Source organism: Chiloscyllium plagiosum, unplaced genomic scaffold, assembly GCF_037043375.1.
Source record: "Chiloscyllium plagiosum isolate Xiang-an unplaced genomic scaffold, Cpla_swu_hap1 HiC_scaffold_9, whole genome shotgun sequence".
In the NCBI taxonomy this organism is placed as follows: Eukaryota; Metazoa; Chordata; class Chondrichthyes; order Orectolobiformes; family Hemiscylliidae; genus Chiloscyllium; species Chiloscyllium plagiosum.
This window is the reverse complement of record NW_028270147.1, coordinates 20,789,519-20,815,259: the sequence shown is the minus strand read 5'-3', so window position 1 is coordinate 20,815,259 and position 25,741 is coordinate 20,789,519. Positions and strand designations below refer to the sequence as shown.

The window sequence follows — 25,741 nt, the reverse complement described above, 5'->3', positions numbered from 1 at the left end:
GTGTCAGGAGTTCACCTCATTCCTGGAGCCAGCTCAGTGCTAGCTGGGTCAATGGTATGTAATGTGTGCATATAAATAAAAGGTGACAAGATACCGGCCTTCATGGAGTTATTTCAGATGTGTTTCTATAATTAATGATAGTTGGTCATTTTTCCTAATACAAGCTTTCAATTTCTGATTTATTCAATGAAATTAAACTCCACAAGCTGCCATGGACAGATTTGAACCTCTGGCTTACCTGTCCAGCGATATGACCACTATGCTATTGTCGGACTTAAACTCAACCCATGATTTTTGGCCAGAAAGAGCTTCATTTAGTTTTAAAACAACATTTGGATAGAATTTAACCACAAACTGACTTTTAGCCAAAAAAATCCAATTCTTTCTTCTTTGCATTTACAGTACTGGTTGCCAAAGTTAAACTTAGCCTTGCATCAACTTATTGATTCATAGAACAATACAAAGACAGCTATGTGGCTTTTGCATCTGCATGTCATGATTACCAACATACAGGTGCATGCTGCATTTCATGTTTGCTAATTGGGAAATAGGGCATCAAGAAGAAATAGTAAATTCGAACAGTGCTATGAATATGAAGTCATTAAGACTGCAGAGCAGGCAAATAATTGAGAATTTTTTCTGGAATTCAAGATATTAGAGAAGAATATTAAAGACTGTTGGAAGCTATTCCGATGAAGGTTTCTGTTGTGTTGGATTAATATTTATAAATACTGCTACCACCATTCCAGTGAGGGCCAGATAGTCCTTTGGGTGAAAAAAAAAATCATTTCTCAAATCCCCTCTAAACCTCCTGTTCCTTACCTTAAAACTGGTAGCCTTGGTTATTGATTCCTCTGCGAAGGGGACGTTTTTCCATTTCTACCCTGTCTATACTTTTAGAACCCCCCCAGGCCTTCTCTACTCTAAAGGAAAACACTCCAGCCTATCTAGCTCTTCTTCAACATTGAACGACTCCATCTAACTAGTAAATCTCTTACAATCACATCCTTTCTGTAGTGGGACAACCAGAACTGTGCACAGTACTCCAGCTGTGGGTTCACTAATGTTATATAGAGCTCAATCATCATCTCCTCACTCTTATAATCATTGTCTTGATTAATAAGGTGGTTACAAAATTATTTTGTACTGCGAAATATTTTTATTTGTACTGAAGGCATCCAATTAGCTAAGGAATAAAGCTTTAGCCTTATAGTCAGCAATAAGCACAGCATGTGTCAATTAAATGAATAAGAAACAAGTCAGCCAGACTATCAAGACTAGTAGCTAGAAGTTACAGTATCAGAGACCTTGCATGGAAGAACATAGTGCCAATGAAAGATGTAGGTATGTACTGTACCTATAAGAGAAAGGGGAAGCTAGCAAGGACTGACCGAAAGCACAGCAAGTGCTGAACAAGGTAAAAATGTAACACTTGGTTGAAAGAAGTAGCTGCAGTTGCGTTGCCACGGAACAAAAAAAATTTCAAATTCGACCAGTTTAAACTATGCCCCAGATACCAAAATATAACCGAATTTGAATTTGTTTTGATGACAGTTTTGGGGTATAAAAACCACACATTGAGAAGTGAGGAGACCGGCCAAGAAAAACCAAGTATAGACTGCTAGCCAAATAGCTCTCTGAAAGGTGCCTGTCCACAAGAAGTTTATGCAGAACATTGAAGCTGAACTACAGAATAATCTACAGAAGAAAATCTACAAAAGGAGAATCGACAAAACTGACTAGTTTTGAAATGTGATTTTTTTTTAAACAAAATCAGACCAGTATTGTAGAGTGGGAGTTAAAAGATAGGTTTAAGAGAAAGGAGTTGTAAATAATTATGGTTTAATGCTCTTTGGACTTAAAAGAATAAAATTGTTAATTTTTACTTTACATAGTGACCTCTGGGATAGTTCTTTGCCTCTTGAAATTTAAAGAGATAACAGAACAAAGGTGAGCTTCGCTATGTGTCGGGTTTAAATTAACAGAGTAGTTTACCCAGTGTCATAACGTCAGTGGGAATAAACATAATTTGGAACACATGGAGATTGGAGTGTGGAAATTATACCATGTATGCTGTAGTCTATATAAGGATTGAAGTGTTCTGTAACCCCACCAGAGTGAGCTTTAAACTGCAAGGTGTTAAAGACTCGTCCTCCATAGGTGTTCATGAAATAAATCATCGTTATCTTGTTTTCTTGAAGTCCTGTTACCAATTTGCAGAGTTGATCCCATAACAACCTTTGATGCAATTTTGTTGAAAGTATTTTGGTATCTCTTATGACTAGGTTTAGAGACTAACAACCACAGTAACCAAGTTACAAAAGTTAAACTTAGTTTTTTCAAGCCAGATTTCACTCTGGGATCTGAATTATCCAGTTTTATCAGACAGCTGGAATCATTGCACTACTTACACAGCTCAGTCAGATGCCTGAGAACCAGGAGACCAAATTAAAATCAAGCATGTGACCACAGCTGGAAAATAAACTTGTAAAGAAGTCAACGACAATCACATTAATTGACTTGGTTTATCATTAGTTATCCAGCAGAGTGATTCGGTGGTTAGCACTGCTGCCTCACAGCGCCAGGAACCCAGGTTCGATTTACACTTTGGGGGTCTGTGTGGTGCTTGCACATTCTCCCTGTGTCTGTGTGGGTTTCCTTCCACAATCCAAATATGTGCAGGTTAGGTGAATTGGTCATGCTAAATTGCCCAGAGTGTTAGATGCATTAGTCAGGGGTAAATATAGCTATGGGGAATGGGTCCAGATGGGTTACTCTTCAGAGGGTCGGTGTGGACTTGTTGGGCCAAATGGCCTGTTTCCATGGAATCTAAACTAAACTAATTAGGGAATCTAACCTAGTCAAAAGAAACAAAAAAAAATTAGTAGATTTCAAAACCAGCCACAGATCATGTACAAGGTTTATGAAGAGAAACAATCTTGCAGTGTGACAGAAGATAAATATTTCAAATAGTTTCAATTAAAGAATCAATTTGTGTTTCTTTTGTGGATCAGATTAGTGGAAATAATCTTCAACCTGGCAACTTAATAATGGAAGAGACTACATTACTTTGCATGTGGTTGGAAATTCAATGGGACTAAGTAAATAGTTCTTAGTACACTGGCAGAGTTGGATCAGCAGAGGGTGTTGCATATATAGAATGAGCTGCCAGAGGAAGTGGTAGATGCTTGTACAATTACAACATTTAAAAAGGCATCTGGATGGGTATATTAATAGGAAGGGTTTAGAGGGATATGGGCTGAAAATGTGTTGCTGGGACAGCGCAGCAGGTCAGGCAGCATCCAGGTAACAGGAGAATCGACGTTTCGGGCATAAGCCCTTCTTCAGGAATGAGGAAAGTGTGTCCAGCAGGCTAAGATAAAAAGGTTGGGGAGGAGGGACTTGGGGAGGGGTGTTGGAAATGCGATAGGTGGAAAGAGGTCAAGGTGAGGGTGATAAGTCAGACTGGGGTGGGGGCGGAGAGGTCAGGAAGAAGATTGCAGGTTAGGAAGGCGGTGCTGAGTTCGATGGATTTGACTGAGACAAGGTGGGGGGAGGGGAAATGAGGAAACTGGTGAAATCTGAGTTCATCCCTTGTGGTTGGAGGAAGAACTGCATCGCCAGACCACAACAACACAACGGTTGGAGGAAGAGCGCCTCATCTTCCGCCTAGGAACCCTCCAACCACAAGGGATGAACTCAGATTTCACCAGTTTCCTCATTTCCCCTCCCCCCACCTTGTCTCAGTCAAATCCATCGAACTCAGCACCGCCTTCCTAACCTGCAATCTTCTTCCTGACCTCTCCGCCCCCACCCCAGTCTGACCTATCACCCTCACCTTGACCTCTTTCCACCTATCGCATTTCCAACGCCCCTCCCCAAGTCCCTCCTCCCCTACCTTTTTATCTTAGCCTGCTGGACACACTTTCCTCATTCCTGAAGAAGGGCTTATGCCCGAAACGTCGATTCTCCTGTTACCTGGATGCTGCCTGACCGGCTGCGCTGTCCCAGCACCACATTTTCAGCTCTGATCTCCAGCATCTGCAGACCTCACTTTCTCCTTTAGAGGGATATGGGCCAAGTGCTGGAAAATGGGACTAGATTAGTTAGGATCTGGTTGGCACGGACGAGTTGGACCAAAAGGTCGGTTTTCGTACTGTACATCTCTATGAACAGCCTCTTTCTGAACAATATGATGCTATGTTGCTACTTAGTTGCCAATGTGGACTCTAAACTGGATGCTCCTTTTCCGATACAAACAGCAGTAATGCAATTTGGAACACCCTGTGGCTATTATACTCACTAGATACTCAGATTTTTTAAATATAACCAAAAGAAACAAAAAGGAAGAAGATGTTCTAACATTCAGAATGTATTTGCACCTACTTCATTTTTAGGAAAGCCAAGAACAAAACTCCATCATCAATACAGTATCCTCAAAGGCAGCCCACTTACACAATCCAACAGAAATTCTTCTGTAACATTTATTTCCAGCAGTTGTTCAACAACACGAAGAGCTTTTGCCTCACATTCACGTTTCTTCCTCAAAGCCTCTTGCAAAGCAGCTTTTCTATAGGTGCAACATTTATGACAAAAAGATCACGTTAGGTCAATTCAATTTACTTTTTTCCAGGATAATATGGATTTATTTCTTGCTTTGAGTATTTACCCCGACGATGGTGTAAATATTTAGTACTCCCCAGTATCTGCAGATCTCTGTTCTTCAAAACAGGCCAGATTTGTAACTAATAAGCAGCAATAATTAAATGCTTAGAAAAAGAGTTGCACTTAATTGATAGTGAACAGTTTAGAGAGTTGCCAATATTCAGCAGCAAGGCACCAGGCTACTGACAATACTCCCATCCCCATAAGACCCCTAATGAAACAATTGACCATGTCCAATATTTTCCCCACAGTTTTATGACGACAGGAGGGGGGGGGGGGAGGTGAGGAAAGAAATGCTAGTTGCATAGTAATGTACTGAGGAAATCATTAGATCACCTAGCCCAATCTTCCCACACCTTCTAGAACGAATAGCCCTGCATTCCTTTTCTAATCTGGATTAATTCAGTTTTTTAAATAGTGAACTGGTGCTCTGTTTCAACTCCATGTCCATTGGTAATCTGCAACATTTTACCACGGTCATTGAAATAATTAGTTAAAATTGCCTTTTCCTACATTAAAACAGTGCGACCAAATCTATTTAGTAAACAAACTGCAAATAGTTTACAGAGGAACAGCACAGTTCATCTCAACGACAGTGCTAGTATTACATGTTACTGTTCATTTTGTCTGTAACTACCTGAACTATGTAATTGCCTGTTTTGATTGTTGTGCTGCTAAGTACGCCACTGCTCGAAAGAGGCAGTCCGCTGCAAGAGATGCGAACTTCAACAGGTTAGTGCCTTTCTAAACAAAAACAGAAGTTGCTGGAAAGGCTTAGCAAGTGTAGCAGCATCTGCGGAGAAAAATCAAAGTTAACGTGTTCTTAGAACTGATGTGCATAGGTAAGGGAGTAAAAGGATAGGTAGAGATAGAGACGAAGGAGAAAAATAGGTCGACAAAGGAGTGGATAACGATCAGCCTGGAGAATTCATAGCCGCTGTATTAATGGACAATTCGTGACTAACGGTGGATGGTCTGTAACAGTAAACGGTGATAAGGGGGGGGGGTGTAAACGGTGATGGGGGGGTGTAAACGGTGATGGGGGGGGTGTAAACGGTGATGAGGGGGGGTGTAAACGGTGATGAGGGGGGGTGTAAACGGTGATGGGGGGGGTGTAAACGGTGATGGGGGGGTGTAAACAGTGATGGGGGGGGTGTAAACAGTGATGGGGGGGGTGTAAACGGTGATATGGGGGGGGTGTAAACAGTGATATGGGGGGGTGTAAACGGTGATATGGGGGGGGTGTAAACGGTGATATGGGGGGGGTGTAAACGGTGATATGGGGGGGGTGTAAACGGTGATATGGGGGAGTGTAAACGGTGATATGGGGGGGGGGGTGTAAACGGTGATATGGGGGGGGTGTAAACGGTGATATGGGGGGGGTGTAAACGGTGATATGGGGGGGGGTGTAAACGGTGATATGGGGGGGGGTGTAAACGGTGATATGGGGGGGGTGTAAACAGTGATATGGGGGGGGTGTAAACAGTGATATGGGGGGGGTGTAAACAGTGATATGGGGGGGGTGTAAACGGTGATATGGGGGGGGGTGTAAACGGTGATATGGGGGGGGGGTGTAAACGGTGATATGGGGGGGGGTGTAAACGGTGATATGGGGGGGGTGTAAACGGTGATATGGGGGGGTGTAAACGGTGATATGGGGGGGGGTGTAAACGGTGATATGGGGGGGGGTGTAAACGGTGATATGGGGGGGGGTGTAAACGGTGATATGGGGGGGGGTGTAAACGGTGATATGGGGGGGGGGGTGTAAACGGTGATATGGGGGGGGTGTAAACGGTGATATGGGGGGGTGTAAACGGTGATAAGGGGGGGGGGTGGGGTGTAAACGCATGGGAAGGTGCCTCAAGCCCTAAAGTTGTTGAATTGAGTATCCAAGTGAAAAAAAGGTATTCTTCCAGTTTGCGCTGAGCTGAGCTTTCCAGCATCCGCAGTTTTTTTTAAATTGTGTTTTTATTTAAAAAAGTTACACACGACCATACTTGAACAGCTTCATACCAAATACTATAAGAGACTGGAATAACCAACCCTATTACCACAGGAGGCAGGGAGACAAGAACAAGCACGGAAGATACGCCACTTCTGGGACACTGATGTTATACAGCGATATCCATATACTTCTGAGATTCATCTCCCTGTCCGCTTCCGTCTAACTATGCAACGATCATAAACCTTGGGCCCGCCGTCAGATGTTAACTCTCACCGTTTGAGGGCCCCGTCAACATCCGAGACCCCAGCCTTACTGTTAGCAGTGGCCGCGCTCGAGCGCTCCCGCCGCCGGCTTCTTGAACTCTCCCCACCAGGGCTTCCCCTCCACTCCGACGCCATAATGATATCATCGAACTTTGACCCTGTTTGTAGCTGTACGGCAATCGCCAAGTGCCAATCGTACAGCTGGCGGAAGCGTGATTATTGCTAGTTCAATATTTAATCCCTTTTTTTTTCATTCGCTGTTCAATTAATGCCTTCAGTTATTTCTGATAATAGGGAAGTGTTAAATTTGCTGTTCACGTTGCTTGAAGAACCAGCATTATTTCTAACAAATACAGAGAATGCTGGAAAAACTCAGTAGATTTTGCAGTATCTACGTTTAAAAAAAGTTAACATTTCGAGTTTTTTGGAATGTTTGGTATTATTCTCAGTCAAAACCTATCTTGATATTGAGTTTTTAATTTCAATATATTGTGGGAAGATCTTGTGGCACAGTGGTAGTGTTAGTTTTACTGGGCTAGAAGCTTCAGGTTCAAGTTCCACACTAAGACTCATTGGAAAGTGCACTTGAAGTATTAAGAAGCTTGATTATCAGTCTCTAAATCTTTTCAATACACCTGATGGCGACTGATACGGGTGGGATAAGGTCTTGATCAGCTGTACTGCACAAGGCATTGGTGACCACTGTGGTACTTTATCCATAAATGTGGATCAGTTCAATGGAAGCCCACAGCCCAGTCCTTAGAAATGAGAATGCAAGAAAAGATGTACAGACTCTCAACTATTCTTTGGCATTGAGCTTTTCTTGGCAGTAATCTACCTGTTTAATTCACCATTGTGAGCCAGAAAAGCTACCAAAATCCTGTCAATGCTGATGTGTGACAGTGACTTATGGAGGAATAGATCACTCAACCCATGGAAAAAGAGAGATTAATTTCTGCACAAATTCAGGATGAGATGGAAACATCGGAATTAAAATTAGGAAAGTGAAGAACATTTAGGAAATTTAGAGAGTGAATGAAAAGAAGATCTGGTGGAAAATTATAGGCCAATTAGCCTAACCTCGGTTGTTGGTAAAATTCTAGAATCCATCATTAAGGATGAGGTTTCTAAATTCTTGGAAGAGCAGGGTCGGATTAGAATAAGTCAACATGGATTTAGTAAGGGGAGGTCGTGCCTGACAAACCTGTTGGAGTTCTTTGAAGAGGTGACAAGTAGGTTAGACCAGGAAAACCCAGTGGATGTGGTCTACCTAGACTTCCAAAAGGCCTTTGATAAGGTGCCACACGGGAGGCTGCTGAGCAAGGTGAGGGCCCATGGTGTTCGAGGTGAGCTACTGGTATGGATTCAGGATTGGCAATCTGGCAGAGAATTGGGATAAAAGGTTCTTTTTCGGAATGGCAGCCGGTGACAAGCGGTGTCCTGCAGGGTTCAGTGTTGGGGCCGCAGCTGTTCACATTATATATTAATGATCTGGATGAAGGGACTGGGGGCATTCTAGCGAAGTTTGCCGATGATACAAAGTTAGGTGGACAGGCAGATAGTACTGAGGAAGTGGGGAGGCTGCAGAAGGATCTAGACAGTTTGGAGGAGTGATCCAGGAAATGGCTGATGGAATTCAATGTAAGCAAATGCGAGGTCTTGCACTTTGGAAAAAAGAACAGAAGCATGGATTACTTTCTAAACAGTGAGAAAATTCGTAAAGCCAAAGTACAGAGGGATCTGGGAGTGCTAGTAAAGGTAAACATGCAGGTTGAGTCCGTGATTAAGAAAGCGAATGCAATGTTGTCAATTATCTCAAGAGGGTTGGAATATAAAAGCACTTTTGTGCTACTGAGACTTTATAAAGCTCTGGTTAGGCCCCATTTGGAGTACTGTGTCCAGTTTTGGTCCCCACACCTCAGGAAGGACATATTGGCACTGGAGCGTGTCCAGCGGAGATTCACATGGATGATCCCTGGAATGGTAGGTCTAACATATGAGGAACAGCTGAGGATCCTGGGATTGTATTCATTGGAGTTTAGAAGATTAAGGGGAGATCTAATAGAAACTTACAAGATAATACATGACTTGGAGAGGGTGGACGCTAGGAAATTGTTTCCGTTAGGCGAGGAGACTAGGACCCGTGGACACAGCCTTAGAATTAGAGAGGCTAAATTCAGAACAGAAATGCGGAGACATTTCTTCAGCCAGAGAGTGGTGGGCCTGTGGAATTCATTGCCACAGAGTGCAGGGAGGCTGGGACGCTAAATGTCTTCAAGGCAGAAATTGATAAATTCTTGATGTCACAAGGAATTAAGGGCTATGGGGAGAATGCGGGTAAGTGGAGTTGAAATGCCCATCAGCCATGATTGAATGGCGGAGTGGACTTGATGGGCCGAATGGCCTTACTTCCACTCCTATGTCTTATGGTCTTATGGTGGCTGGCAGTATTAGTTGGAAGATTGAGCAAAAGATGCATAATAAAACAGAGGAATTGAGAGTAGAGTCCTGTCAATTTGTAATTGTTATTCTCCTAGTTGGGATGATTCTAGTTATTTGGTGAATATCTGGTAAATTGTTGAGATTTATTCAATTCCCAAGTTTTAAAATGGTACAAGAACAAGTGATAATAAAATATATAAAGAGAGGAAACAATTAATTTCATAAATTTAATAAATTAATTTTGTAGTTCATTAAGAAAATATATTAAGGTTGGCAGGACAGATTAATTAGATTAGATTCCCTACAGTATGGAACAGGCCCAACAAGTCTACACCAACCCTCCAAAGAGTAACCCACCCAGACCCATTCCCCTACCCTATATTTACCTCTGACTAATGCACCTATCACTATGGACAATTTAGGATGATCAATTCACCTGACCTGTACATTTTTGGATTGTGGGAGGAAACCAGAGCAAGCCCACACAGAAATCGGGAGAATGTGTAAACTCCACATGGAAAGTCGCCCAAGGCAGGAATTGAACCCAGGCCCATGGTATGAGGCAGCAGTGTCAATTACTGAGTCATGGTGCTACCCATGATTTCCACAAGCCAGCAGCGAATTGCCAATTGACAGTGAGTGTTGATTGCTAAATGGCTAAATGCTTAATGGCTCAACTTGCTTCCCAGTACTCAGACTCACAGTTTACCAAAATCACCAAACAAACTAATGTCAGGAAAATATGGCAAAAAAAACCAGAGTGAGTGCCTGGCAGATTTAGCTCACTGCTTGCTCCAAACAACCTTTTTATTTCAAAAATATACTTTATTCATAAAATACTTTGATGATCTGTACAACTGGACATGCCATACATATGTAAACATTCCATTTGTTTGCATACCGAAAAAGTAATCATTCCTATTTACAGGTCTGTACAATTACATTTTTAGCTGAGGCGTCAGCAGTGCTCAAATGACTGCGCGGGCCCCCTGTTCTTCTTTAGGCAGGCAGATGTTACACGGTGGTCTTTCCCCACCGCGCCTTGGCGGCAGCTGCCCCAAGCTTCAGCGCGTCCCTCAACACGTAGTCCTGGACCTTGGAATGTGCCGGTCTGCAACACTCAGTCGGGGTCACCTCCTTCAGCTGGAAAATCAACAGGTTTCGGACTGCCCAGAGAGCGTCCTTCACCGAGTTGATGATCCTCCAGGCACAGTTGATGTTCGTCTCGGTGTGCGTCCCGGGGAACAGGCCCTAGAGCACGGAGTCCCGCGTCACGGCGCTGCTTGGAACAAACCTCGACAAACACCACTGCATTCCTCTCCAGACTTCCTCTGCATAGGCACATTCCAGAAGGAGGTGTGTGACAGTCTCGTCCCCCCCGCAGCCGCTTTGAGGGCAGTGTTCGGTGCGGCTGAGAGTCCGGGCGTGCATAACGGATCTCACAGGCAGAGCCCTTCTCACCACCAGCCAAGCCATGTCTTGGTGCTTGTTGGAAAGTTCTGGCAGTGAGGCATTCTGCCAAATGGCTTTGACAGTCTGCTCAGGGAACCGCTCGATAGGATCCGCCCTCTCCTTTTCCTGAAGGGTCTCAAGGACACTACGTGCTGACCACTTCCTGATGGACTTGTGGTCAAGGGTGTTTTTCTTCATAAACTTCTCCATGAAGGACAGGTGATACGGAACGGTCCAACTACTCGGAGCGTTCCGCAGCAGCGAGGCCAGGCCCATCCTTCGCAACACCGGGGACAGGTAGAACCTCAGTACGAAGTGACACTTGGCGTTTGCGTACCGGGGATCCTAGCACAGCTTGATGCAGCCACACACAAAGGTGGCCATCAGGGTGAGGGTGGCATTGGGTATTATTTCCCCCGTTGCCCAGATCTTTGTGCAGCGAGTCCCTTCAGACCCGGTCCATCTTTGACCTCCATATAAACTGGAAGATGGCCCGGGTGACTGCAGCAGCACAGGTTCTTTTTTTTTTATTTCAAAAATATACTTTATTCATAAAATAATTTGATGGTCTGTACAGTTGGTCATGCCATCCATATGTAAACATGTACATACAGAGATCAGAATTTATCATTTTTATACAGGTCTGTACATTTTTCAGTTATATGCCCATATAATTAGCTGAGGCGTCAGCAGAGCCCAAATGACTGCATGGGCCCCCTGTTCTTTGTTAGGCAGGCAGATGTTACACGGTGGTTTTTCCCCACCGCGCCTTGGCGGCAGCTGCCCCAAGCTTCAGCGCGTCCCTCAACACGTAGTCCTGGACCTTGGAATGTGCGAGTCTGCAGCACTCAGTCAGGGTCAACTCCTTCAGCTGGAAGATCAGCAGGTTTCGGACTGCCCAGAGAGCGTCCTTCACCGAGTTGATGATCCTCCAGGCACAGTTGATGTTCGTCTCGGTGTGCGTCCCGGGGAACAGGCAGTAGAGCACGGAGTCCCACGTCACGGAGCTGCTCGGGACGAACCTCGACAAACACCACTGCATTCCTCTCCAGACTTCCTCTGCGTAGGCACATTCCAGAAGGAGGTGTGTGACAGTCTCGTCCCCCCCGCAGCCGCTTCGAGGGCAGCGTGTGGTGCGGCCGAGACTCCGGGCGTGCATAAAGGATCTCACAGGCCGAGCCCTTCTCACCACCAGCCAAGCCATGTCTTGGTGCTTGTTGGAAAGTTCTGGCGATGAGACATTCTGCCAAATGGCTTTGACAGTCTGCTCAGGGAACCGCTCGATAGGATCCGCCCTCTCCTTTTCCCGAAGGGTTTCAAGGACACTACGTGCTGACCACTTCCTGATGGACTTGTGGTCAAAGGTATTTTTCTTCATAAATTTCTCCACGAAGGATAGGTGATACGGAACAGTCCAACTACTCGGAGCGTTCCGCGGCAGCGAGGCCAGGCCCATCCTTCGCAACACCGGGGACAGGTAGAACCTCAGTACGTAGTGACACTTGGTGTTGCGTACCGGGGATCCACGCACAGCTTGATGCAGCCACACACAAAGGTGGCCATCAGGGTGAGGGTGGCATTGGGTGTATTTTGTCCCCCGTTGCCCAGATCTTTGTACAGCGAGTCCCTTCGGACCCGGTCCATCTTTGACCTCCATATGAACTGGAAGATGGCCCGGGTGACTGCAGCGGCACAGGTTCTGGGAATAGGCCAGACCTGTGCCACGTATAATAGCAATGACAGTGCCTCACACCTGATGACCAGGTTTTTTCCCGTGATGGAGTGCGACCATAGCGTCCAACTGCCCAGTTTCTGCCTCACTTTGCTGATACGCTCCTCCCAAGACTTGGCGCACGCCCAGCCCCCCCGAACCAAATACCAGCACCTTCAGGTGGTCGGTCCTGACGGTGAAGGAGATCGAGGATTGGTCGGCCCAGTTCCCGAAGAGCATGGCCTCGCTCTTGCCTCGGTTTACCTTAGCACCCGAGGCCCGTTCGGACTGGTCACATATGCACATGAGTCTGTGAACGGACAGCGGATCCGAGCAGAAAACGGCGATGTCATCCATGTACAGGGAGGCCTTAACCTGCAGGCCCCCGCTGCCAGGAATAATCACCCCTCTCAGGCTTGCATCCTTCCTGATGGACTCGGCAAATGGCTCTATGCAGCACACAAACAAGGCAGGAGAGAGAGGGCAGCCCTGCCTGACTCCAGATTTGACTGGGAAGCTATCTGATTCCCACCCATTGATTGAGACTGCACTGACAATGTTGGTGTAGAGCATTCTGATCCAATTGCAGATTCCCTCCCCAAAGCCCATTTTGGAGAGAACATCTCTCATATACCTGTGTGGTATCCTGTCAAAGGCTTTCTCCTGGTCCAGGCTGATCAGGCAGGTGTCCAACCCCCTGTTCTGCACGTAGGCGATCGTATCCCTGAGGAGCGCGAGACTCTCAGCGATCTTCCTGCCCGGCACAGCACAGGTTTGGTCAGGGTGAATCACCGAACCCAGAGCAGACCTGACCCGGTTGGCGATTACCTTTGACAGAATTTTGTAATCCGCGTTCAACAGTGAGATTGGTCTCCAATTTTTGAGTTCCTTCCTCTCCCCCTTCCGCTTGTAGATGAGGGTGATGATGCCTTTCCTCATGGATTCACTCATGGTACCTGCCCGAAGCATACTGACATACACCTCCAGCAGGTCCTGGCCGATCAAGTCCCACAGAGCGGAATAGAGCTCGACCGGTAAGCCATCGCTTCCGGGAGTTTTATTCTTTTTGAAGGACTCGAGGGCCTTGGTCAGCTCGTCCAGAGATAGCGGCTGGTCCAGCCTCTCCCGTGTTCTGTCGTCTAAGACCTCCGTGATAGAGGACAGGAACGACTGGGAGGCCGTGCTGCCGGTCGGCTTCGCGTCATACAGACTGGCATAGAAGGATTTACTGATCCTCATGACGTCAGCCTGAGATGACGTTATCGAGCCATCTTCTTCCTTCAGGCTGCTGAGCACGGAGCTCTCTTTGTGCACCTTCTGGAAGAAGAAACGTGAGCACGTCTCGTCCTGCTCCACTGAGCGGACCCTGGACCGGAAGATTATCTTGGAGGCCTCCGAAGCAAAGAGCGAGGCTTGCTGGCCCTTCACCTCCTTGAGGTCCTCCGTGACATCCACCACCATCGTCTGCAGCAGGAGCAGGTTCTGCATACTTTCCTGGAGCTGGGACAGTTTTCTCCGCCTCTCTCTCGCCTCCTGAACACCTTTGAGGATGAAGAACCTCTTGATGTTCCCTTTTACTGTTTCCCACCAGTCCGCTGGGGACTCAAAGAGGGGCTTCACGGTTCTCCAACCTGCGTAGTCCCTCTTGAGCTCCTCAATGTTTCCCAGGGTCAACAGCTTTGTGTTCAGCTTCCACGTTCCCTTACCAGCCCGCTGCTCATCCTATAGGTGACAGTCGGCCAGCAGGAGGCAGTGGTCAGAGAAGAACACCGGCTTGACGTCGGTGGATCTGACCGAGAGCGTTTTTTTTTTATTTCAAAAATATACTTTATTCATATATATTTAATCTATACAATTGGACATGTCATCATTCTGTAAACATTCCATTTCTTTACGTATCGAAACAGGGTAATCATTCATATTCACAGGTTAGTGCGATTACATTGAGCTCAGACGCCAGCGGAGCCCAAATGACTGCGTGGGCCCCCTGTTCTTCATTAGGCAGGCAGATGTTAGACGGTGGTCTTTCCCCACCGCGCCTTGGCGGCAGCTGCCCCAAGCTTCAGCGCGTCCCTCAACACGTAGTCCTGGACCATGGAATGTGCCAGTCTGCAACACTCAGTCGGGGTCAACTCCTTCAGCTGGAAGATCAACAGGTTTCGGACCACCCAGAGAGCGTCCTTCACCGAGTTGATGATCCTCCAGGCGCAGTTGATGTTCGTCTCGGTGTGCGTCCCGGGGAACAGGCCGTAGAGCACGGAGTCCCGCGTCACGGCGCTGCTCGGGACGAACCTCGACAGACACCACTGCATTCCTCTCCAGACTTCCTCTGCATAGGCACATTCCAGAAGGAGGTGTGTGACAGTCTCGTCCCCCCCGCAGCCGCTTCGAGGGCAGCGTGCGGTGCGGCAGAGAGTCCGGGCGTGCATAAATGATCTCACAGGCAGAGCCCTTCTCACCACCAGCCAAGCCATGTCTTGGTGCTTGTTGGAAAGTTCTGGCGATGAGGCATTCTGCCAAATGGCTTTGACAGTCTGCTCAGGGAACCGCTCGACAGGATCTGCCCTCTCCTTTTCCCGAAGGGTCTCAAGGACACTACGTGCTGACCACTTCCTGATGGACTTGTGGTCAAAGGTGTTTTTCTTGATAAATTTCTCCACGAAGGACAGGTGGTACGGAACGGTCCAACTACTCGGAGCGTTCCGCGGCAGCGAGGCCAGGCCCATCCTTCGCAACACCGGGGACAGGTAGAACCTCAGTACATAGTGACACTTGGTGTTTGCGTACCGGGGATCCACGCACAGCTTGATGCAGCCACACACAAAGGTGGCCATCAGGGTGAGGGTGGCATTGGGTGTGTTTTTTCCCCCATTGCACCGGTCTTTGTACATTACATCTCTTCGGACCCGGTCCATCTTTGATCTCCACACGAAGTGGAAGATGGCCCGGGTGACTGCGGCAGCACAGGTTCTGGGGATAGGCCAGACCTGTGCCACGTATAACAATACTGAGAGTACCTCACACCTGATGACCAGGTTCTTACCCGCGATGGAGAGCGACCGTTGCTCCCATCTGCCCAGTTTCTGTCTCACCTTCCTGATCCGCTCCTCCCAGGTCTTGGCGCACGCCCCAGCCCCCCCGAACCAAATACCCAGCACCTTCAGGTGGTCAGTCCTGACGGTGAAGGGGATAGAGGATTGGTCGGCCCAGTTCCCGAAGAGCATGGCTTCGCTCTTGCCTCGGTTTACCTTGGCCCCCGAGGCCCGTTCGAACTGGTCACAAATGCACATGAGTCTGTGCACGGACAGCGGATCCGAGCAGAAAACGGCGACGTCATCCATGTACAGGGAGGCCTTAACCTGCAGACCCCCGCTGCCAGGAATAGTCACCCCTTTCAGGCTCGCATCCTTCCTGATGGACTCGGCAAATGGCTCTATGCAACACACAAACAAGGCAGGAGAGAGAGGGCAGCCCTGCCTGACTCCAGATCTGACTGGGAAGCTATCTGATTCCCACCCCTTGATTGAGACTGCACTGACAATGTTGGTGTAGAGCAGTCTGATCCAATTAGCGATTCCCTCCCCGAAACCCATTTTGGAGAGGACATCCCTCATATATGTATGCGATATCCTGTCAAAGGCTTTCTCCTGGTCCAGGCTGATGAGGCAGGTGTCCACCCCCCTGTCCTGCACGTAGGCGATCGTATCCCTGAGGAGTGCGAGACTCTCAGTGATCTTCCTGCCCGGTACAGCACAGCTTTGGTCAGGGTGAATCACCGATCCCAGAGCAGACCTGACCCGGTTGGCGATGACCTTTGATAAGATTTTGTAGTCTGTGTTTAACAGTGAGATCGGTCTCCAATTTCTAATTTCTTCCCTCTCCCCCTTCTGCTTGTAGATGAGGGTGATGATGCCTTTTCTCATGGATTCACTCATGGTACCTGCCCGAAGCATACTGACATACACCTCCAGCAGGTCCCGGCCAATCAAGTCCCAAAGAGCGGAATAGAGCTCGACCGGTAAGCCGTCGCTTCCGGGAGTTTTATTCTTTTCGAAGGACTCGAGGGCCTTGGTCAGCTCATCCAGAGATAGCGGCTGGTCCAGCCTCTCTCGTGTTCCGTCGTCTAGGACCTCCGTGATAGAGGACAGGAACGACTGTGAGGCCGCGCTGGCGGTTGGCTTCGAGTCATACAGACTGGCATAGAAGGATTTGCTGATCCTCATGATGTCAGCCTGAGATGACGTTACCGAGCCATCTTCTTCCTTCAGGCTGCTGAGCACGGAGCTCTCTTTGTGCACCTTCTGGAAGAAGAAACGTGAGCACATCTCGTCCTGCTCCACCGAGCGGACCCTGGACCGGAAGATTATCTTGGAGGCCTCCGAGGCAAAGAGCGAGGCTTGCTGGCCCTTCACCTCCTTGAGGTCCTCCGTGACATCGACCCCCAACGTCTGCAGCAGGAGCAGGTTCTGCATACTTTCCTGGAGCTGGGACAGTTTTCCCCGTCTCTCTCTCGCCTCCTGAACACCTTTGAGGATGAAGAACCTCTTGATGTTCCCTTTTACTGTTTCCCACCAGTCTGCTGGAGACTCAAAGAGGGACTTCACGGTTCTCCAACCTGCGTAATCTCTCTTGAGCTCCTCAATGTTTCCCGGGGTCAACAGCTTGGTGTTCAGTTTCCACGTTCCCTTGCCAGCCCGCTGCTCGTCCTGTAGGTGACAGTCGGCCAGCAGGAGGCAGTGGTCAGAGAAGAACACCGGCTTGACGTCGGTGGATCTGACCGAGAACGTTCGGGACACAAACAGGTAATCTATCCTTGAGCGGATAGACCCGTCTGCCCGTGACCATGTATATCTACGCTGCGCTCCGTCTGCAGGGGTGCTGAAGACGTCGTGCAGCTTGGCGTCTTTGACCGTGTCCATCAGGGCTCTGGACGTGGCGTCCAGTTTACTGTCCCCCCCGCCGGATCGTCCATCTGCATCGATGATACAGTTGAAGTCTCCGGCCAGAATGACCGGCCTGGACGTAGCCAGCAACAGTGGAAGCTGCTGCAGGACGGCCAACCGTTCACTCTTACCCGCTGGGGCGTACACATTAATTAGTCTCACGGGAGCGTTTCTGTATGTAACATCAGCAACGAGGAGGCGCCCGCCCACCACCTCCTTAACCTCGGAGATGGTGAAGTTGCCTCCCCGTAACAGAATACCCAGGCCCGAGGAGCGGTTATCGTTGCCCCCCGACCACACTGACGGCCCATGGGCCCACAAGCTCGACCATCTCCTGTAACTGCTGAGGTGCGGTATCCCACACTCCTGCAGAAACAGGACATCAGCTTTCACGTTGGCCAGGAAGGCCAGAGTTGAAACACATCGCGCAGCAGATTTTATGCTGCGCACATTGATGGTTGCAATTTTAAACCCCATTTTGTTAACAGGTTGTAAGGTTACCCATGTCCGATTGCTGCTGGTCCTGCCCCTCTGGGGTAGCTGTCTGCATCCCCGTGCAGTACGCAAACTGCTGGACCCTCGCTGGGCTGAGGTAGCTGTCCAGTTCCTCACTCGGCCCATTTGCCCGCTCCGGTGTCATCGGGCCGAGACCAGGGTCCACGCTGTCTGTTTCTATATCTGACAGCGGGGCTGTCAGAGGGTCGCTGCTCCCAGTCACCTGGAGCTGTGTGGCGGTGGGGCCCTCCTGGCTTTCCCCTGGTGGGGGGTGGTGGTTTCCCATTTCCTCAGGAGGCTCGTCCCTTGGTTGGCAGTTGCTGCTCTCCTTTCTCCTCGCAGCGCTCTGCCTCTTCTTTTGGTGACGACCCTCCTTTCTTCCGTCCTCACTCTCCGAAGAACTGTCCGTATCTTCCACCTGCAGCTGCCTTTTCCCCTTTTTCTGGGAGGTCTTGGTGACCGGGTGGGTTTTCCTCTTCCTGTTTTTCACCACGGTCCATTCCTCTGCCTCCTTCTTTCCCTTCTCCGCCTCCTCCTCCTGTCCTGTCGGAGCTTCGCTCGGCAGCTGTACCTCTCCAGTAGCTGTCATCTGCTCTGCTCCGGCCTGTCCTTCCTGTCGCGTGCCTCCTGACACCATTCCCTTGCCGGTTTGCGGTGCCTTGCTGTCCTTTTGTGGCCCGCCTCCGGCCATCTGCGCGTAGGTGGCGGCCCCTCGTCTTGGGCAGGCCCTGTACACGTGGCCCGCCTCCCCGCACAGATTGCAGTTCTTTTCCTCCTTGCAGTCTTTGGTCGGGTGGCCCTCCTTCTTGCAATTGCGACAGATCGTGACCTTGCAGTCCGCCGCCATGTGGCCTGACCTCCCACAGGTTCGGCACTCTTTCGGCTGCCCTGCATAAATCAGGTACCCTCTGCTCCCTCCGATAGCAAAGCTGGAGGGTGGGTGGAGGATATTCCCGCTGGCGTCCACCCTCAGGGTTACCTTGACCTGTCGTTTGCTGGTCCAGATCCCGAAAGGGTCAACCACGTCGGTGCTTTGACCCTCGACCTGCACATATCTTCCCAGGAACGTCAGGACATCAGTTGCTGGCACGTAGGGGTTGTACATGTGGATAGTAACAACCCTGCTCCTCTGTGCAGGAAGCACACACAAGGGGACCGCCGACAAGATGGAGAACAGCGGCTCCCCTTCCTTCTCCTTGAAGACCTTCAGGAGCTGCTCACATTGCTTCACGCTCCTGAAGGTGACATCGAAGTAGCCTGCCCCAGGGAAATCCTGCAGGCAGTACACGTCTGCTGCGGCGAATCCACAGCACTCGAACAACACCTTCTTGACGAACACCGTCCGATCGACTGGTGTCCGCTCCTCCACCTTCTTCACAGACACCCGGACGGTGTTTCGAACCCCCTGCCCAGGGCTGCGCGCAGCTGTTGAGGCCATAGCTCGGAGGTTGGCTGGTCCCTGAATTGGCGTTAGGCCGAAGCCAGCATGAAGATCCACCAATAGCAGGTCAGCACAACCAAACGATCCTCCAACGTCCAATCACGATCCAGCGATGATCTCCACTAGCTCTGATGACTCGCAACTCGACCCCTGTCCTGATAAGAACAGACACTTGATCTTAGCCAAAAGGCCGAGAAGGATCTGACCGAGAGCGTTGGGAATAGGCCAGAAGTGAAGTTGAGTTTTCACAGGAAGGGAAATCAAAGAGGAGAAACACCATTGTCTTTTGTTTTGAACACCTTTTAGAATCTGGTTTCAAACAGACACAGATGTTCCAAGAATATTGTGCAGCTTAGGAAACCAATTGGGAAAACAGAGAAATTATTATAAATCATTACCCTTCCATAAATGAAATCTCAATCAGCCGTCCAGTTGGGAAGCTGCTGCAGTAGTAAGAATGTGGAGAAGAGATAGCCAATCAAAGGATTAGATGAGAGATAAGCAGTTCAGTGAGCTGTGTTGTCAGGACATTGTTATTCAGATTCAGTCAGAGTTAAAACCAACTCCAACTCAAAGCCAAGTGATGAGGTGAGTAAAAAATAGCAAGATATGTTTGTAATTTATTGCCATTACATGACTGTTGAGATATTTTTTCTCAAGACACAATATCTATTGTGGGTATCTTGAAAGCATTCAACTTATTTAAAAGCACTGAAGCTGGAGTCAAAAGAGATACATAGGAAATGTTATATGCATGACTGATATTTAACTGACATCAAAAAATGTTCAGGTTTTAGGCAAGAAAAAATGTTTGTTTGAAATAATATGCATTAAAAAATTCAAGTAAAGCCTATGTGCACTAGCTTTCCATTAGAATTACCAATAATCTCCTTAGAAACAAAAGGATCATGTCAGGCTGTCAAACTGCAAATAAGCAGTCATTAAGAAGAATTCATATGCCAGTTTAATTCACAAACAAAAATTGTAAAGTAGCTATGGTAAAGTAGTATAGTAAAATACTTTTTTATTGGTAACAATGTGATGAAGGTTGTGAACCCTGAAAAGCAAAATGTTCTGTTTCACTGGCTTATCCTTGTGCGCAGAGGCAGTGGGAATTCAAGGGTTAGAGGTCCCCTATTGGAATGATTCTCTATATATTAGACTGTACGCCTGTCCAGTGGTCGGCAGAGACCAGAGATCACAGCAAGAGTCTGGCTGCCCCTCAACCACCAAAGTAGTCTGGAGCCATATGTGTGTTTTTCACTCCCAGCCCCGAGCGAAGATAGTCACTTTTTGAATAAGACTGTCAGCCCTGATCAGACATCCCATTAACTACCTCCTTTTTCCATTCATATACTTCCTTGCCAGTTAACAAGAGTATGTGAAGACTAACCACACTACTGATACTAAAACCTATTATCTACCCCTGTATCAATTAGCACGAGATTGAGAACAGTACAGTCACAAATTTCTGTGAACAGTTTAATATTATCACAGGAAGGCAGTGATCTCCAGCTATTGTGAGTGTGAAAAACACATATTGTTAGCAAGATTTGTATTCCGCCCTGTGATTCCCTATAATTTGTATCAATTATACTTGAACTAGATATAAAAAATGCTATTTACTTGTAATGGTCAGAGATTCATCAGGGAGTGCCTGCACAAGAAGACTAGGCAAAAGTGAGGACTGCAGATGCTGGAAACCAGAGTTTAGATCAGAATGGTGCTGGAAAAGCACAGCAGGTCAGGCAGCATCTGAGGAGCAGGAAAATCGACGTTTCGGGCAAAAGCCCTTCATCAGGAATAGAGGAGACTGCCAGACTCCTTTGGTGGCACTCTAGATATCTCCTGCGGTTTTCAGAAATAAAGTGTCAGGGATCTGAAGCTGGTGTCTTCCGAAATTTACTTTAACAAAAGAAGCAATCACAGTATGAAGATTAAATCTCATTTATATAAGAAAAAACTCTAGTAGCTGCTAGAGTTTTCCTAAGGCACTAAGCATTATGAGGAACTAGATAGTACACTGCTTTGTAGCCTATGGCTAGTTTCCTAAAACAATTCAAGACCACATATCAAAGAAATATCAAGTTAAAGTGAAGCTTACAATGAGTTTATATATTCTGAATGTATTTCTAGGACATAATCTAAGACATAGCGTGCAAAGCAGATAAACCTATTAACTCACTTTATCCTTTAATTTAACATTCCTATTAATAAGTTGATGATAATGGAGTTAACAAAATACGTGGCATCTTTTACAGTTCATGACTGTATTAGATAATGTATATTGATTTTGTAAGGGCAGTAATTTAGTTGCTTCTAATGTTAATTGATTACTCTATGTACTAAATTTGTTTATTTTTCATTTCTTATTTTACAAACAAGAGGAAATGTTAAAAGGTTTTAATATGCTGACTTAAATAAGTGTAGAAATTTAGTTTGTTATATTTGTAGCTGATACAGCCCAATGTAAAACTACTACAGATTAGATGGATAAATGAGCGATATGGATGAAAAAACTTATAATATGCCAGGATATCCCAAAGTGCTTCACAGCAAAATTGCTTATTCTTGCAATACAGTCACTGCAATTTTGAGTGCAAACAATGAACAACATCTTCGAATCATGACGGAAGTCCTCAATCTGCTACAATTTTACATTCTTTCATGTAACAACTTCCAAATCTTTTCACAACAACCCCATTACAGGTTTTGGTTGTAAACATAAATTATTTTGATATTTTATATAGAAATTGAAAGCAGTTGCATATTTTCAATTAGGGTTACATCTTAATTCGAAAATGTCAATCCTGACATACAATTGGGTATTACTGAAAATATGATATTTTGTCAAAGTTTTTGTACTATATTCTTCAAGTACAATTTACAAAAACACCAATTCAAGGAAAAGCAACATTTTTATTGCATGAGAGGAAAATACTGATTGATTGGCAAGTGGACTCATGGAGAACGATGATTGACAATTAATTGACAATTGGATTGCTGGGAGAAAGTGAGGACTACAGATGCTGGAGATTAGGGTTGAAAAGTGACGCTGGAAAAGCACAGCAGGTCAGGAAGCATCCAAGGAGCAGGAGAATCGATGTTTTGGGCATGCGCCCTTCATTAGGATTAACTGCTGGGCCTATTTAAATTTTAAACAGAGCAGGTTGACTCTGACCAGGCATTGCTGTGAGAATTGAACCAGTGAAATGCTATTACCTATTTTGTTCAGGTGAAGTAGGCACAGTGGATGTACAGATTCTTTCTGTCTGAAAAGAACAAGGTTTGTATATTAATATATCCTGTATACACAAGTGCACTGTACTATAAGCCTGACTGACAATCCTAGAATTTCAACAGTGTGGAAACAGGCCATTCAGCCCAACACGCCTACACCAATTCTCTGAAGAACAGCCCATCCATACTCACACCTCCACCTTTTCCCTGTAACCCCACATTTCCCATGGCTAATCCACTTAACCTACACATCCCTGGGCACTACAGGTGATTTAGCATGGCCAGTCCACCCAACCTGCACATCTTTGGACGGTGGGAGGAAACCGGAGCACCAAGAGTAAACCCACACAGACACAAACTCCATACAGACAGTCACCCAAGGCTGGAATTGAACGCGGGTCCCTGGTGCTCTGAGGCAGCAGTGCTCATCACCGAGCCACCGTGCTGTCCAGGATGATTTGAGACTTGAAAGAAAACTTGTAGGTGACCTTCCCATGCACCTGTTGCTCTTATTCTTCTAGATGGCAGTGCTCAGTGTTTTGAAAAGTGTTCCAGTAGGTTTAGTGAGTTATTGCAGTGAATCTTATATTTTTGCTGTTACTGTGCATCATGGTGGAGGAAGCAGATGTTTAAGGCGATGAATAGGGTGCCAATCAAGTGGCACTCTTTAAAAATGTTTAGCTTCTTGAGTATTGTTGGAGCTGCAAATGGAAAGCATTCTGTCACACTCCTGATTTGTGCCTTCTGGTTGGTGAATAGGCTTGGAGAACCAGGACGCGAGCAATCCTTTATCATTCCCTTTTATCTGCTCTTGTATCCACATTATTTATACTGGTTGGTTCAGTTGTCTTTCTGTTCACGGAACCTCGTGGGCCTGCTGAGTGCCTTTTTGTTCTGTTTTTGTTTTAATCAGGTTTCCAGCTAGTATTCTGCCATTCGCAAAACAAAGCTGCTTATTTTTTTCTCCAGTTCTGGTCCAGCGCAGAGCAATCCGTGGTGGACAACCTGAGAGTTTTGACAGTTGGGGATGAGATGGGGAGGGGGCGGGGCCCGGATTGTCACGTGGTCTAAAAGATTGTCCCTCCCCCTTTCAACGTAAGGTTACGTCCTGAAAGTGCGCCTGCCGAAGGTGGTAGTGCGCAGCTGCGTTGTGAAGGTAAGTGGGAAACGAGGGCGAGGTGGGGGAGGAGGAGGGGATGGAATGATGCCGTTTAAACCCAACTGTCAACGGCTGGCACATGTGCCTGAGCCGGTCGGACACGGGTGGAGGGGCAAGGTTTGCTGATGGCAGACATTACCGTCTGAATCTTCAGCTATAAGGAGTGGAAGATGGATCTTTATTGAGATGGGTGGGTTGGTGGGGAGGTAGATTGCTCGTTGATGTCAAACGCAATTTTATTGCAATCGTAAATCTATCTAGTGTTGATTTATGTTCTCCCCTATCCTGTGTGGAGCACTATCGTTCAAAATCTCACACCCAAGATTGTGACAGCACCAAAGTGATTTCAACTTTCCCCTCAAGATCGAGAAGGAACATAAATAAGTTGCTGGAAAAACTCAGCAGGTCTGGCAGCATCTGTGCAGAGAAATCAAAGTTAACGTTTCGGGACTGATGACTCCTTCTCTATAGCGAAGGAAAGTGTGTTCTACGGAGTATAAACCAACTGTTGACGAGTATTTATCGTGTAGGTGTTTTATTGCCAACGATTTAGCAATTTTAAAAAAAAGATTTTTTATCCCAGTCACTTCTCTCGTACAATTAACAAAATGATAGATAGACTTTCAAACAAAGGGTCCTTTACAAGACATGGCACAGTTGTGCCTTCCTGTCCAGTTCTCTACATAATTCTGGCACTCATTTCGTTGTATATCTGAAGCTACTGTACCAGAAATTGCAATGGTGTAATTGGATGTAGTTGGCTAAACTTCAATTGATATTTGATTCTGGTTCAATTACTTATATTGGGCTGTACAGTTGCTACAATCTGGACTCTTTGTAGTATGTAATATAGAAATTATTTGAAAGTCTTAATTTTTAGGCCTCCAATTCAAGGATAAAATCTGCTCAGGGTCACAGGTGTTTTTCAAATAACCAAGCAAGATAATTCTTGACTTTTGGCATTTTGCCCCTTGTGCTCCTGAAATGATGAGATCTGGAGTGCAGGATTTTTTTCCCCTGCTCTGCTGGTCATCGTATTTGTGAAGGGATTTGAACATGTCCATCAAATTGCATAATGCTTCAAGTTGTTGCCATTTTGAATGATTCATAAAATCCCCAGTAGTGTGGAAAGAGGCCATTTGGTCCATCAAGTCTACATTGAAACACAGGAAAAAAAGTAAACTCCACACAGACAATTCCTTGAGCTTGGAATTGAAGCCGGGTCCCTGGCACTACCACTGAGTGACAGTGCTGCCCAACATAGCAATTAAAGTCATAGACAATAGGTGCAGGAGTAGGCAATTCTGCCCTTCGAGCCTGCACCACCATTCAATATGATCGTGGCTGATCATCCTTAATCAGTATTCCGTTCCTGCCTTATCTCCATAACCCTTGATTCCACTATCCTTGAGAGCTCTATCCAACTCTTTCTTAAATGAATCCAGAGACTGGGCCTCCACTGCCCTCTGGGGCAGAGCATTCCACACAGCCACCACACTCTGGGTGAAGACGTTTCTCCTCATCTCTGTCCTAAATGGTCTACCCCTTAATTTTAAGCTGTGTCCTCTGGTTCGGCACTCATCCATCAGCGGAAACATGTTTCCTGCCTCCAGAGTGTCCAATCCTTTAATAATCTTATATGTCTCAATCAGATCCCCTCTCAGTCTTCTAAACTCAAGGATATACAAGCCCAGTCGCTCCAGTCTTTCAGTGTAAGGTAATCCCGCCATTCCAGGAATTGACCTCGTGAACCTACGCTGCACTCCCTCAATACCCATAGAGATGTACAACTCGGAAACAGACCCTTCGGTCCAACTCGTCCATGCGACCTGATATCCCAAACTAATCTAGGCCCACTTGCCAGAATCTGGCCCCTATTCCTCAAAACCCTTCCTATTCATATACCCATCCAGATGTCTTTTAAATGTTGCAATTGTACCACCCTCCACCACTTCCTCTGGCAGCTTATTCCATACACGCACCAC

General features: G+C 46.8%; 2 protein-coding genes across 7 annotated transcripts in view; one reads left to right on the top strand and one right to left on the bottom strand.

Annotated features, from left to right (window-relative positions):
* Nucleotides 1–7,008, bottom strand: part of rpap2 (RNA polymerase II associated protein 2) — a 132,561-nt gene extending 125,553 nt beyond the window's left edge. Inside the window, exons 1-3 of one of the 3 annotated variants that reach the window (XM_087990448.1) lie at nt 6,884–6,952; nt 5,303–5,458; nt 4,456–4,570 (exon numbers count right to left, since the gene is read on the bottom strand). Coding sequence is in view for 1 of the 3 variants with exons in the window: in XM_043698791.2 (XP_043554726.2) it covers nt 4,456–4,570; nt 6,884–7,008 (240 nt within the window). In the remaining 2 variants the exon portion in view is untranslated. Of the gene's footprint in view, nt 1–4,455; nt 4,571–5,302; nt 5,459–6,883 lie in introns of all 3 variants that reach the window. The other 2 variants (XM_043698791.2, XM_087990449.1) reach the window with 2 other exon arrangements.
* Nucleotides 5,379–25,741, top strand: part of glmna (glomulin, FKBP associated protein a) — an 87,510-nt gene continuing 67,147 nt past the window's right edge. Inside the window, exon 1 of one of the 4 annotated variants that reach the window (XM_087990452.1) lies at nt 5,379–5,397. The gene's annotated coding sequence lies outside the window, so the exon portion shown is untranslated. Of the gene's footprint in view, nt 5,398–19,926; nt 19,946–23,734; nt 23,754–23,959; nt 24,283–25,741 lie in introns of those variants that run through there. The other 3 variants (XM_087990454.1, XM_087990455.1, XM_087990450.1) reach the window with 3 other exon arrangements.